The 15,794-nt window shown below is 30.9% G+C and overlaps 1 protein-coding gene across 1 annotated transcript; it reads left to right on the top strand.

The window, feature by feature from the left end:
* The first annotated feature begins 2,043 nt into the window (after positions 1 to 2,043).
* Positions 2,044 to 13,289, top strand: LOC107007460 (probable LRR receptor-like serine/threonine-protein kinase At1g53430). Its single transcript, XM_015206086.2, has 25 exons — positions 2,044 to 2,169; positions 2,261 to 2,411; positions 4,774 to 4,951; positions 5,160 to 5,231; positions 5,454 to 5,522; positions 5,611 to 5,682; positions 5,775 to 5,846; positions 6,116 to 6,187; positions 6,260 to 6,331; positions 6,463 to 6,534; positions 6,699 to 6,770; positions 6,869 to 6,937; positions 7,603 to 7,671; positions 7,780 to 7,845; positions 8,045 to 8,104; positions 8,218 to 8,259; positions 8,357 to 8,406; positions 8,590 to 8,957; positions 9,098 to 9,293; positions 9,374 to 9,517; positions 9,846 to 9,964; positions 11,812 to 12,022; positions 12,108 to 12,345; positions 12,473 to 12,623; positions 12,715 to 13,289. The coding sequence occupies exons 2-25, from the start codon at positions 2,312 to 2,314 to the stop codon at positions 13,135 to 13,137; spliced, it is 3,057 nt and encodes a 1,018-aa protein (XP_015061572.1). The 5' UTR covers positions 2,044 to 2,169; positions 2,261 to 2,311; the 3' UTR covers positions 13,138 to 13,289.
* The last annotated feature ends 2,505 nt before the right edge of the window (positions 13,290 to 15,794 follow it).

The following is a 15,794-nucleotide window of genomic DNA, read 5'->3' as shown; positions in this document are numbered from 1 at the left end:
ATTTTGTGAGTGATCAATTTATTAAGATGACAACTATTTACCTTCAAATAATTCAAGTGAGAAAAATAGCAAACATGAGAACAAAATTGTTCTTCTCCTAGCTAGTTAGAAAATCATATAAACAATATATTATCAGACAATTATCTACTTGACCCAACTACATAATAATTCAAGGGTATAATTGAAAAGAAACTTTTTATAGAATTTTAATCGAAACACAAGATAGGATGGAAAACAATGAACCAAACACTTGATAAAAATAATCTCTGCATTACTAATTTCTGCATTATTATCATTTATCCAAAACGACCCCTTAATCCCTCATTTATTAATATATTGTATTTTTGGTCTTGATAATATATATTTAGCTATACTATTTTTTAGATTTGAAATCTACATGTTGATGCTCACAATTCCGATATTTATATCAATGATTTGAAGAGGATATCTAAAAAAATATATTTTAGTGTACAATTTTTGGTTAACTCTTCATCATTTTTCCTTTTTTTTTGAGCATTATGTCAACAATATTCATTTGTCTAATTATGAAAGGTTAAGAGATCCAACTCAAATCAAATCTAGTTGCACGCAGTGACGAATTTAGAATTTTAAGATCGTGAATATTATGATGGAGTTAAAAATATTAAAAATACATATTAACAATGAGATTCGAACTTCAGCTCAACAACACAAAAAAAGCTTTAAGCACCCATTCAGAAGCCAATGATTGAATCAAATCATTTATTTAATAGATGCTCTATATTAATTTATATAAATATCTCTTAATTTTTACATAAATATAAGTATTTCGAGATAAGATTAATAGATGCTCGAACATCTGACGAACTTCACGTACAGTTTAACATTAATTAAAAGTTAACGTTCAACCAGAATGGATAAATATTTGAGGGGCTATAAAATTTAGAATTTTCTTAAAAAGATAATTATTTTTATTATATAAATAAAAGGAATTGAAAGCTTATAATAAAAATATTTAGACTTTTGACTTTATAATTAAAAAGGGACTACATACGCTAGCAATAGTTGAAAGTGTCCGAAAAAGGACATTTGTACAGCGACTGAACAAGTTGACGTCAAAAACGTTATTTTATAAAGAAATTGTCAAAATGGTGAAGTTGGGATTTATGAATTCAGATAAATTTATTAATTTTTTCGTAAAATTTATATTTGTATTAGAATTTTTTTTTTAATATTAACTTGTGAACCCCTAAATAAATTGATTTAGAATTTTCAAACTTTTAATCTTGACTCCATCTCTAACGTAAAGTATATCTAACCGTAGATTAATATAGTTTATTAAGAATTTTATTGAGTAATTTTAATATTTTAAGTTTATTAAACGTGAAAACTTTTTATTTCCATTAATTTTTAATTGTTAAATTTAGTTGAAAGTATAATTTTTTAAAAAAAAACAAAAAACACACACCAAAATTCGCAAATATAAAATGGTATACCAAACATATAAAATAGACAAAAAATCTACTCCATAAGCTACTTCCAAAATGAATTATCGTTATATATATATATATTTTATGAAGTTACATTAGACATGTAATTTGTTAATTAATTTAATTGAAAACAAAATAAAAGAAAAGTTATGTCATGCAAGATAAAGAAAAGTTATTTCCAATATGATTTGATAAATATCAAAATATTCAATTAAACATTCGTGATAATTAAGGAATTATTTTGAAATTACTATAAAAAAATATGGGGAAAATGCATAAGTATTCCTAAACTATGATCAGAGACACTTTAATAAAACTAAGGTCATATTATCTTTGAACTTATTATTTTTGTAACTTTGATATCTTTTATTTTACGTGGCACACTTCGTGACTCCACCGTAATTGAGGCGCGTGGGAGATATGTAAATATTACGTAAGTAAAAAAAATACACAAAATTACAAAAAAATAAATTTAAGAGGTAATAAAATCTTAAATTAGTTAAAATATCGATCATATTCTAGAAGGTATTTATGCATTTTCTCTAAAAATAAGGGATCATTTTTGTAATAATTTTCTCTCTAAAAACTCATTCCTAACTCTCTTCAATTATTATTATATCGAACGCTTATCTCCTCCCTTTTCTCCATTCCCGCCTTTCATTTCAAGGCTTCAACAACTTGAACACATTCTTCATTAATGGTTAGTAATTTCTACCATCTGATTTTCATTTCATTTTTATGTTTTATAAATTTAACTAACAAAATTGTTCGTCTTTTTTTCTTTTATACAGCATTCGAGACTACACAACTTGAAAAAATTGAATTTCTTCGATTGAACAGTAATGGATACTACTTGTATCAGATTTTGTGTTATATTTCTCTTTCTATATTTGCTTTCTACATTCAGATCTGTTGACGCTCAACTTTTGCCAGAAGATGAAGGTAGTTATCATTTCCTCTTCTTTTTACAGTTTCTACGAATTAGTAGTGATTTTTTTTCCTCTCTATTCCTCTTTTTGATTTCCTATCGGTATTCGATTTCAATTTTCTTCAAATAAATAATAATTATTGTTAGTTAGTTGAATGATCGATAAATTAATTCGGTATTAATCTGTGATTTTATTTGTGAAACCTGATTTTTTTGGTTCTTCTTCTTTCTGTTCCTGGGTTTGCATAGTGTGTTTACTTTTTTCTAATTTTGGGATCTGAAAAGTAGAACTTTTCTTCATAATTTCCTGTTGCAGATTGCTTCTTAATATCCATGTCAGCTTTTTTGTTTCTTAATAATAATTCTGTATATTTTTTTATTTTTTTGGTTTATTCGGCTTTTGCTTTTTTTTAAAAATGCATAAATAGTAGTTTGACTATGACTGATATTTCAGAGACACATATTAGTTACACTAAGATTTTATTATTTCTTAACTTATTTTCTTTTTTTAATTTTGTGCACCTTTTGGGCTTACATGACATTCAAATACTTTCCACATATGTTAATTGCTTTGAGTCAGGAAACGTACCACGTAAGACAAAAGATGCACAAAATTACAAAAAAAATAAGTTCATGATGTAATAGGATCTTAATTTAGTTAAAATGTATCTCTAGAATTTCGTACTAAGAGGATATTTGTGCATTTTCTCTTTTAATATGCTAATTTCAATAGTAACTAATAAAGGATAAAATTAAAATAACATTCTGTATATAATTTAAAACATTAAACAATTAAATTAATTTGAAAAAATGAAAATATTTCGACAATTTAATTAATTTGATACGAAGGCAATAATAGTATCTTGCAGTTACTTTTTTGGTAGAGTTAAAATAAACTTCAAAAAATATCTGTTTTAGGATAAATATAATATTAATTCAACGACTGTACGAAAAATTGACTTTGTGAATATATTTGTTTGTGTTCGTTGATTTTTCAACATTATTAAATGGTTAACATCAAATTAGTACATAAAGTAGTCTTGCGTTATGAAAAGAAATTCCTTTTAAAACTTTTTTTTTCAATTATTGATCTTTATATTAGTGTATGTTCTGTGTGCTATGAAAATGATTTTTTTTTAACGACTTATTAAAAATTATTTGATAGAGTGTATTAATAAAAATATTATTTATATTAACTTTGTATATTAATAACATTTTATTATACTATGTATAACTAATACTCGATAGTTACATTTTCTTTAGTTACATTTTCTTTTACATATTGAAGAGTTAATTATTAATATCATGAATTTTTCGATATTTTTATCTTAAAACAATTAAAGTGATGGCTGCGTTGGATGTATATTTTGTGAAGCCAATCACATGTTGTGTTTTTTTTAATTATTTGTTCTGGACTCCTTTGACTATTCATCAATTAAGATGCCAATCACATGCTGCTTTTAGCAAGTTGTTTGTTGATATTTTTTCAATCAGTTAATGCAATTCCCTTTTCTCTCTCCCCTCCAACCAACCAACAAACAAAATTTACTGCTATCAGTACATCTATAAGAAAAAAAAAGGCTTATAAATATTTTAAAATATATTTTTTATTATATTGATATGAGAAAAATTGCGTTTGAAAGGTGAATTTAGAATATAAATATAGGGTTATCTATATGTATGGACAAAGTTGAAAAGCATAATAATAAAAACATGTAAAGTAGTTAAGGCTTACACCTACCCTTCATATCATGGGTTCAACTATGTTTTATAGGCTGAAATTTACTTTTATGCTCTCTCCGTTTTAAAAAGAATGACTTTTTTTTCTTTTTATTTTTGTTTAAAAAAGAGTGACTTTTTTTTTTAACAAGTTTTCACGTGGCATGTTTAAGGTCACAAGATTGAACAATTTTGTACATTTGACATAATTTTAATTTAGGACCACATAATCAAAAGTCTTCTTTATTTTCTTAAACTTCGTGCCAAGTTAAACTAAATTAGTGAAAATGGAGAGAGTAACAACTACTGATCACCCTATCCTTCACCTTTTATAATACCAATGAGGGCCCATGTTGTGTCCTTATATAAGTTGTTTTTGTTAGTACTATTTATCGTGTCTAGTGTATTTTTGTTTAAATTTTTTAAAAAAATATTTTGCCTTGAAACGAGGTCTATAGAAAATATCCTCTCTATCTGATAAAAGTAAGGTCTAAGTACACTCTACTCTCCTCACAAAATAATATTGCCAATGAACAATATGATGCATTATGTGTAAACTGATGATATTACCAATGGCCAATCTGATACATTATGTGAAATTACATATCAAAACTTTCTTTGTAACGATCATGAGTTAGTTTAACTTTGATGTGACAGTAAGAGTTCTGCAAACAATATCATTGAAACTTCAAAACAGATATTGGAATGTCAGCCGATCCTCTTGCTCTCAGAGTAGTGGTTTTAACATGACGGATCCTACTTATGATAAAATTGTGAGCAACATAACATGTGATTGTTCATTCAATAGCAGCTCAGTTTGCCATGTTGTAACAATGTAAGCTCTGCTTTTGATCTTTAAAGCTTCACAATTTACTTCATGTTTTATAGCTAAACAAATGCTATGTTATATTGACGACTATAAACTTCAAAAGTCTTGTAGCTATACCATATATTATGATCACTTCCTTTAAAACTTTACCACATGAATTAGAATGGAGGGAGTAAATTCTTTTGATTTCTTCTTCTTCTTTTTGTTGATACAGCCAACTGAAAGGTCTTAATATGACGGGAATTCTGCCTCCAGAAATTGCAAATCTTACTCATCTGCGAGAATTGTGAGTATCAGTTAATAGAGACACTCATAGGATTTCTCTCCTTTCTGATTACAGAAACTTGTATGAGTTCGAGTTTTATTCAATTTTTACTAAATAAAATCATAACAGTAACAAGTTACTAACTGTTTGCTGCTTATATGAAACAATGTTTATTGAATTGTGTAAACCATATTCTTAAAAAGTGAAAGTTTAATGTGGCTCAATCAATTTTTGCATTTCCAGAGATCTGTCTCGTAATTACTTAAATGGATCGATTCCCTCAAGTTATGGCCAGCTTCGTCTCACTATTTTGTAAGTTCTTTTCTGTTTAATCTTTTAAAAGATTTCCAGTAAAGAGGTTTCTTTTTTGTTGATAGTTTGTTCAAACTTATATGTATAGATCACTCTTGGGTAACCGTATCAATGGGCAGATTCCCGAGGAGTTAGGTGACATTTCCACACTGGAACAACTGTAAGTTGAAGATATTGCATACTTCCTTTAACTTTCTGAATACCTTTGGTGTATCTAATTGGATGTCTCATTGATGAATTGGATATTTTCAGAAATTTGGAAAATAATCTACTTGAAGGACCTCTTCCTCCAAAACTTGGTAGTTTGAGCCGCCTGAGAGAACTGTAAGACATAGTAACCGTACATTCATCGTCTACTATTTACTTATTGTTACTTCTGTTCCAAATTATTTGGCACTTTTCACTTCGCAATAGTCAAACTAAAATGCATTTTCTCACAATTTTGATTTGGAAAGAACTGTAATGTAACGTACTTTTGCATAGTGGACAAGTTGGTCAAATTGTATCAAACATAAGCAAAAAAGTGCCAATCGAATTAGGACAAGTTGTGTGATTTTTCCGTTATCATGGTTAATTGATGGATCATTTTGCAGGTTACTGTCTGCCAATAATCTCAATGGAACTATACCTGAGAACTTCAGCAATCTTAAGGACATGACAGACTTGTAAGCAAGAAAATGTTAGAGTAACATTTGACTTTTGTGCTTCATTCTCTTGACTCTATCGTCGGTTTGCAGTAGGATAGATGGGAATAGCATTTCTGGAACCATACCAGATTTTATTGGCAATTGGACCAACATGGATAGATTGTAAGTATGCATCTGATAGTTGTAAATATTGATGGAATTTTCTTCTCCTGGAAGGACTCTAAATTTTGAAAAAGCAAAAATATAGTGGCATACACAGTTTATAATTGCAATTATCTCGAAACTTTCTGCAGAGACATTCAGGGAACGTCAATGGAGGGACCTATTCCTGCTACAATATCCCAGTTGGTAAATATGACCGAGTTGTAAGTACACACTACGTGCTTTTAAAGTCAAATAACTGTTAAGTTCACTTTAAAGCTCCCTTTTTCTCTTATTATAATAGAAAGAATAAATTAAAAGGGAAAATCTCTCGAGAAACGAATATTGAAGGCTATAGCAGAGTTTCTCATGTGCATTTTGTTTTCAGGAGAATATCTGATTTGAGAGGAGAACCAATGCAATTCCCAAATCTTACAGCCTTGACGAAGATGAGAAGGCTGTGAGTAGTATATGCTTGTGGTTGGAAATTCAGATATTACATCTATTCATCATAATGTCGCATACTCATGGTTCTTTAATTTGATTTTAATGATGCAGGACTTTGAGAAATTGCTCAATTTTCGGTCCTATTCCGATATATGTAGGTGCCATGCCTTTGAAGCTTTTGTAAGTTTGTCATCTTTTTATTGTTTTAATCATTCTTCTTTTATGGGAAATTTTTTATCCAGCAAGTTCTGTGTTTTGGCTCTTCTATATTTTTGTTCATCAAGAGTACTAGAACGTTGAAGTCTCGGAGAGATGCATTCAGAGAGATGGCATAGCTATTGTATTGGAATATAAATATTCTTGTGCTGACTACCTATTATGTCTAATTGTGAATAAGACTGCAAAGTGTAACATTAGACTTAGAGGTTGTTATACCTGATTAATTGATTTATCTAGTCGGAACAAATAAGATGCTTTCTATATTTCCTTCTCAAAAAAAAAGAAGATGCTTTCTATATTTAATAATAAAAAGGATTCAATTGAAAATGTGACTGTCTCTTTTAAGGTATCAGCAACGATTTAGCAACTGGTGCTAGCGAAAGTTGAGCTAACGGGATGCAGTTTTCTAGTTTGTTATCTCTTCTTTCTGCAACAATATATCGAAGTTCTTGAAATTTTAACTCTGAGCCTGGAATCATCCTTTGTTGTATAAAAGGAAATTCTTCTAAATACCATTGAATCCTTGTAGTTGCATTGAAGAAGCAAATATTTTTACTTATTGTTTGGATACCAAAGTGGTTTGCTTTGCTTTCTGCTTTGATGATAATCCTGCCTGCTTCTGATAGGGACTTGAGCAACAACATGCTGAATGGTACAGTCCCAGGTGCATTTGAGCAGATGGATTTTGATAACATGTAGGTACCTTGCAGTGAAACCTTTACAAGTTGAAGCATAAATCTTGTACATTCTTTTCTCAAAGTTTTCGTTCGGTTATAACAAGCAAAAGTTTATCCGCGATGTAGGTTTCTTGGTAACAATGCATTAAGCGGAGCAATTCCCAGCTGGATGTTTAGTAAAAGAGAGAACATGTTGGTATTTGCTCAATTTGTTCCGATTTCCTCGTCTTAGTAGTAAACTTTGGTTATTATCACAGTTAGCTCCCGAACAAAAATGCCACACTTCAAAGCTAAAGTTTTTGCCCCCGAAACTTTTGTTTGCTGCAAGGACGCATTTACAAGAATTTGATGCCTTCTATGTGCATGACAACTATAATCTTTTTTTATGCAGGGATATGTCATACAACAATTTCACACAAATATCTACTCCAGTATGCGATTCCTCTACCTTGTGAGCATTGTTCCTCTTTGTTTCGAAACTACATTCATATATTATTTCTTTTTTTACAAGTGAAAATTTTGGTCCTTTAACTACATAACTTACAAACCTTCCTTCTTCAACAGAAACTTAGCTGCCAGCTACTCCGATACAATGAACAACACCACGTAAGTCCTCCGAAATGTTGTCTTATGCATCAACTGCTTGTTTGTTTGATGCATCAACTGTCTATAGTTATGTGGATTAACTTATCTGAAATTGCAGGGATGCCTGGTGTTCTATGAAACCCCTCATTTGTCCCACAGACACGAAATGTAAGAGTTACAGCCTATAAAGCTTTTTATTTTATACTCGGAAATTCTTAGCTTGGCCCTTGAGAGGGCCTGAATTAGCAGTTTGTCAAAGGACCTCACCACTGAAGTACAAAAGCATAGCCTTGGAGTTGATATATAATTTCACAACCCTTCCTTATGTTATGCTCTTTATGTCAATTGCAGATACTTCACTATTCATAAACTGTGGAGGACCTAGAACTTCATTTGAGGGAAATAATTATGAGGCAGACACGACCAATAGAGGTCCGTCATATTTTTCTTCGCCCTCCGACAGATGGGCTTTCAGCAGTTCAGGAGTGTACGTGGGTCTTCAAGCTGCCAGCTATATTGCATCAAATACATTTTCACTGGATGTGTCCGGTCCTGACTTCTACAATACAGCACGCCTTGCCCCTAATTCCCTCAAATATTATGGGCTTTGCCTACAAGGAGGTAGCTACAGAGTGCGCCTTCACTTTGCTGAAATAATGTTTTCTAATGACTCAACATATAGCAGCCTTGGAAGGCGGATATTTGATGTAGCAATACAAGTAAGTTTGAGGCCTAACTTCTTTTGTAAATAATATGTAATCTAGAAAGTTGATTTATTTAGTTCTGATATGATCGGCAGCTTTCTAATTTAATATTGAAGGTACCAATTTTAATGTGGTATATTTTGATTTCTTACCAGGGGAGAGTAGTTTTGAGGGATTTCAACATTATGGAGGAAGCTAACGGCGTTGGGAAAGTCATTACCAAGGACTTTCCTGATGTTACTGTTAGTAGCACTCTGGAGATTCACTTGTATTGGACCGGGAAGGGGACTAATGCTATTCCAGACAGAGGTGTATATGGACCACTGATTTCAGCTATCACAGTGACACCAAGTTCGTATATCTCTGCCGATAGACTTTAAACTTATTTTCCCACAAACTTATCTTAATAAATTCCCACTTTGTTGTTGCAGACTTTAGAGTTGACACTGGTAGTGGCTTACCTGTTGGAGCTGTTATCGGCATTGTACTCGCTTCAATTGTAGTGGTTCTGCTAGTTTTATTTGCTCTGTGGAAGAAAGGCATTTTTGGAGGGAAAAATAATCAAGAAGAATTAGGTATACATATCTCAAAGACTTCATTCACTCTCTACATTTGATAATATGGCGATAGTTCTTTTGTGATAATCAGAATCATTTACGAGATTTCTAGCCGTGACATACAAATAATTATCTCCCTGTAATTGACCGGCATTGAGATGATTGTTCTGTTGGTGGATCGACATCATGGCGTATCATAGATACTTAGCACACGATTAAATGCTCATGACGTCTTAAACTGTCTTCGTCATACAGATGTTCATTCTTTTAAAAGTTGTTTTTCATCATACAGATGTTTTAGAAGATCTATATATACTGACGTTTGCAATGTTCTTCTCTTTTACAGAACTCAGAGCCCTTGATTTACAAACAGGTCATTTTAGACTTAGACAAATAAAAGCTGCTACTAATAACTTTGATCCTGCCAACAAAATTGGTGAAGGAGGGTTTGGACCAGTTTACAAGGTATCAATTCTCTATCCATACTGATTTTGCATAAGGACAGCTTGCGGTTTTTTGGTGATATTTCCTACTGGTTATCCTCGATGTCACGTTTATAGGAAANCAGGTTCGTCATGGACTCAATTTGTTTAAGGAGTCTGTGACGGTCCGTCGTGCCCACGACGGTCTGTCCTGCAGGTCCGTCGCCAAGTTCAGAGAGTCGATTTCAGTACCCAAATTTCAGAAGTCTAAGTGTTCTGGAACGAGACACCTGCGACGGTCCGTCGTGCCCACGACGGTTCGTCCTGCAGGTCCGTCGCCAAGTTCAGAGAGTCGATTTCAGTACCCAAATTTCAGAAGTCTAAGTCTTTTGGAACGAGACACCCTTGACGGCCCGTCGTGTCCATGACGGTCCGTCGTGGGTTCCGTCGACTCACACAGTTTTTCCAGAAATAAAATCTGCTGCTCAAAACGACTAAACAGGTCGTTACATATATTCATGAATTTAATATGATCGAAATCATTTTATAAACTTAAATTTAATAAATCTTAAATGATTATTGTATGTATTTTGCCTATTGTTTGCTTCTATTATAGCTTACTAGATTTAGGAACGTGCGTTGCACGTTTATCCCAAGATACTTCATACAAATTTTGTATCGTAAAATTTATCATTGTTTCGGTAGAAACTACATATATCTTCCTAGTAAAATATTATATCTTTAATTATAAAATTGACTAAAAGTGCATAAAGTAGANCATTAGTTAAATGATCAGGACAAAATAATTATTTTTAATATGATTAGGGATATTTTTGTAATTTAACTTTCAACTATGGAGCTTCATGCTTTTAGTATAATACTAGATTTAGGAACGTGCGTTGCACGTTTATCCCAATAACTTCATATAAATTTTGTATCGTAAAATTTATCATTGTTTCGATAGAAACTACATATATCTTCCTAGTAAAAATATTACATCTTTAATTATAAAGTTGACTAAAAGTGCATAAAGTAAAAATAACTATCACACAAATTCAATATTCCAATGAAGATATTAAAATACAACATGATAGGTTAATGTATATAAAGCAACAGGGCATAGTAAATTATCAATAATAATAACACAACAATAGAAAGTACGTTGTACAATAACAAGAAGCAAGAAACATAAATGTTAAACTAAATAAATAAAAAGAGACGAAAAAAAAGAGAGCATAGAGATTTTCTCATTTTTTTTCAATTGGTTTAAGTTTATATATTATTGTGTGAAGTATCACTATTTATTATTGGATAGCATTGAGAAATACAAAGAGTTGTCATAAATAAATATTAATCCATTTGAGATTATCGATGAGAAATGAGAGTAATGAACATAATGAATATAATTANCAATTTATATTTTATTCATTAAATAAAATTCATAATAATCGAATAGTACATTGACCATCAAGCAAGAAATATGAAAAAATAATTATATTACTATAGCATCTAAAATGGTAAAGATAAAATTTATGATATAAAATATCATTCTAATGAGGATCAACAAATATTAATATTTCAAAACCAAAAAAAAAGTTACCTGAAAATTGCCTAATGATTCACATCAACACGAGGCAAGTGGTAAAGAAAAATTATTTTTTCATGATACATATATATAGCTAAAGATTCATTGGATAAGATGAAAAGGTGAAGAGTTGTTTAAGTTAATAATTTAATTTATAGAAAGGGTAAAATCGTAATTCAACTTTCAACTTTTTTGTTCATGCTTTTAGTAATATATGATATGATATGATAGAGTTGTAATAATTGAAGTAACTCATATCCTTCTTCTGTCTGTAATATAATTGTTGTGAATATTGCTATCTGTAGGGTGTACTCGCCGATGGTGCCATCATAGCTGTTAAGCAGCTGTCTTCCAAGTCGAAGCAAGGAAATCGGGAATTTGTCAATGAGATAGGCATGATTTCAGCTCTACAACACCCAAACCTTGTCAAGCTTTACGGTTGTTGCATAGAAGGGAACCAGTTATTAGTGATATACGAATACATGGAAAATAACTGTCTTGCTCGAGCTCTCTTTGGTAATGCTTCGCAACAACATTTTAAGAATCGTTAATTATGCAGTGATAGTTCATGCTTCACATTCCTCCAATTCTCGTTTCTCAGGCCGTGACGATCAGAGATTAAACATAGACTGGGCAACCAGAAAAAGGATATGCTCAGGAATAGCAAAAGGGTTAGCTTACCTTCATGAAGAATCAAGGTTGAAAATCGTCCATAGAGATATAAAGTGTACGAATGTGCTTCTTGATAAGGATCTGAACGCGAAGATTTCAGATTTTGGATTGGCTAAATTAGATGAAGAAGAGAACACTCATATTAGCACCCGAATTGCTGGAACAGTGTAAGCCTTCTTATCATAACTGTCTCTGTACTATCATGTGATGAGAGAGTTACAGTTCTGTGCGTTTAAATTTGTTCACTACTATGGTTACTTTGAAGTATCTTACGTTCCGTTTTCTTTCTTGAAGAGGTTATATGGCTCCGGAGTATGCAATGAGAGGCTACTTGACAGATAAAGCTGATGTTTATAGCTTTGGAGTTGTTTTATTAGAGATTGTCAGTGGGAAAAGCAACACAAACTACAGACCAAAAGAGGAATTTGTTTACCTTCTTGACTGGGTAAACTATCTTCTCTACTTTCTTAAACTCTGTATACGTTAGAACTAGACAAACAAATTGAAACGAAGGGAGCATTTGCTTTGTTATGCAGGCTTACGTCCTACAAGAACAGGGAAATCTGTTAGAACTAGTTGATCCACGTCTCGGTACCAATTACTCCAAAAAAGAGGCAATGCGGATGATAAACGTGTCTCTTTTGTGCACGAATCCCTCTCCTACTCTCCGACCATCCATGTCTTCTGTAGTGAGTATGCTCGAAGGAAAACTCCCCGTGCAAGCACCAATAATCAAACGTACTACATCAGACGATGAAATGAGATTTAAATCGTTCGAGAAGCTTTCACATGACAGTCAAACAACACAAGTATCAACATACTCTCAGGACAGTCAAGGACAAAATATGAATGCACCTTGGAGTGATTCTTCAGTCTCAGTATCTGTACCTGGTAAAGATGAAAATGTTACTTCCACAAGTAGGCTTCTTCCAGATCTTTATAATGTAAACTTAGATTGATTCATTCATAAATAGATTTTGATTTCCATCATGTAATTATCTAACTCTATCTTCACACAGGTCCCACATAATTTCTTTTTGTGTGTATAATCCAATTTGTTCATGATGTTTTTGTAAGATGTATGTTAATTGAAATATAATTTACTTAATAATTATGTATCAATTATTTTTATAATATCATGTATAAATCTATATTGAGAAAAAAATTGATTTCTCTTCTGTTGTCGGATACCTGTATTGGAGTCTGACTAATCCAGATTTGTGCCTTATAGGGCTTCATTAGGAGAGAATAGCTTCCTATGAAGGATTTTTTTTCATACCTATAACTCAAACGAGACCTTTGATTGGTTTGATCCTTATTTATTGGACACTACATTTTTAAAAATTGTTATGTATCTTGAATACCAAATTACAGATAGAATTTTATCATATTTCTTTTAGACATATATTTGTCCAATATTAATGTTATGTTTTTGTTGAATATTAACTATGTAATTTTATTTGTACAACTAAATTATACACCAAATCTTGTTATAGGATGACTTTTCAAATAGACTTTTAATCCTCTCATTGAAATCTTCTTTCATGTTGTTAAAAATGTTTGTGGTGAAAGTCACTCACACCTTCCAATTCTATGCTTTTAGATATGAATAAAGTTAAAGAATGAATCCTTATAATTGTATGAGGTTGTATTATGAATATTTTAACCTTTAAACTTAATTAAAATGAAATTTTTAAACATCTCTAATCATGTGTGTAACTCATTCTAACATAAATGACATGTCATATCCATATCAAATTTAATAGTGTCATGTCATAATTATTTCATAAATATTTTTAAATTATTAACCAAAAATATTATTTCATAAAAGACAAAAATAATAAATTTTTTATTTGCAAAAATAAAATAAAATAAAATATTTATTTCTCTCACCTCTCTTCCACCTCCCTCAAACCACAATCACCATACATAACAACACATTTTCGTTTCTCTAGAAAGAAATAAAATATGACAAAAGGAAAGAAAAACAAATCTACCATAACAACACATTTGAGGAAAAAATTTGATTTCTCTTCTATTGTCAGAGATACCGTATTGAAGTCTGACTAATTCAGATTTATGCCTCGTAGGGGCTCCATTAGGAGAGAGTAACTTCCTACTAAGGACTTTTTCATACCTATAACTCAAACGAAACCTTTGATTGGTTTGATCTTTATTTTATTGGACAGTATATTTTTAAAAATTATTATGTATCTTGGATACCAAATTACAAATAAAATTCAATCATATTTCTTTTAGACATATATTTGTCAAATATTAATCTTATGTCTTTGTTGAATATTAACTTTGTAATTTTATTTGTGCAACTAGATTATACATTTGTAATGACGTTATAATTACATCAAATCTAGGGGTTAATAATAAGAGTAAATTGTAACATATATTTTCTAACACATAGCTATGGACAGTCATCAAATGTTAGGTAGTATTTGGTTTTAATTAGTACGTATTTTTGCACAAGACTTTGGACTTTTCGAAAATTGGCAAGAAACTACTATATAGTTTTATTCAAAATTATACAATGTTTAATTAATATTATTAATACTATATTTAATTAGTACAATCCACTAGGAAATTTTGTATATTTAATATAAGATACAAAGAACTTGTGATTTTGTTATTGTTATGTCAAAGGGTGTATATTGACCCTTTGTTTTTTATTTTCACTACTAAAAAAAGGCCAAAAAGAGACCTAGAAAAGAGACCTCACGAGGTCTCTTTTCGGAAAAAAGAGACCTAAAAAGAGACCTCAACGCTAGGTCAGTAAAATGCTGATCACTTTTTCACAGAGACCTCATGAGGTCGCCAAACGGAGACCTCACGAGGTCACCAACAAATAATCTGATTTTTTACAAAAAGGAGACCTCACGAGGTCACTATTGTATTATTTAATATAATTTTATATTTTTTACATAGAGACCTCATGAGGTCACAATTTTATAATATTATTTAATTTTATATTTTAATTAAGAGACCTCACTAGGTCGCTAAGATATTATTTAATTTAATTTTATAATATTTTAAAGTAGAGACCTCATGAGGTCTCTTTTCTGCATTTATATTTGGAGACCTCACGAGGTCTCCATTATGATATTTACGGAAAATTTAATGCAGAAAAGAGACCTCATGAGGTCTCTTTTCTGCATTTATAAAATGTTAATTAGAGACCTGATGAGGTCTCCATTTTGAAATAGCTGAAAAAATTAATACAAAAGGGAGACCTCATGAGGTCTCTCATCTACATTTATAAAATAGAAAATGGTAAATAGAGACCTCATGAGGTCTCTAATGTGAAATATCTGGAAAAATTAATGCAAAAAAGAGACCTCATGAGGTCTCTATTATGAAATATCTGGAAAATTAATGCAAAATAGAGACCTCATGAGGTCTCTTTTTCTGGAAAAAAACTGGCAGAAAATTATTATTTCTGCGGCTTCTCATCAGCTGTCATTTTAATTCAGTACCCAAATCAAACTCAAAGAGCTTCAAAAACTCAATTGAAGCAATACATTTACTAAATATTCTCTTATCAACTCAATTGCAACTCACTTCAACATAATTATATATTAAACAAAAACCATGATATCCATAAGTT

This window comes from Solanum pennellii, chromosome 12 (assembly GCF_001406875.1).
Source record: "Solanum pennellii chromosome 12, SPENNV200".
In the NCBI taxonomy this organism is placed as follows: Eukaryota; Viridiplantae; Streptophyta; class Magnoliopsida; order Solanales; family Solanaceae; genus Solanum; species Solanum pennellii.
This window is presented reverse-complemented; position numbering and strand designations above follow the sequence as displayed.

Coding starts and splice junctions, on each gene's coding strand:
- LOC107007460 (XM_015206086.2), top strand. CDS start 2,312: ATGGATACTACTTGTATCAGATTTTGTGTTATATTTCTCTTTCTATAT. Junction 8,105..8,217: donor GTATGCGATTCCTCTACCTT/GTGAGCATTGTT, acceptor CTTCTTCAACAG/AAACTTAGCTGCCAGCTACT. Junction 9,518..9,845: donor AAATAATCAAGAAGAATTAG/GTATACATATCT, acceptor TCTCTTTTACAG/AACTCAGAGCCCTTGATTTA.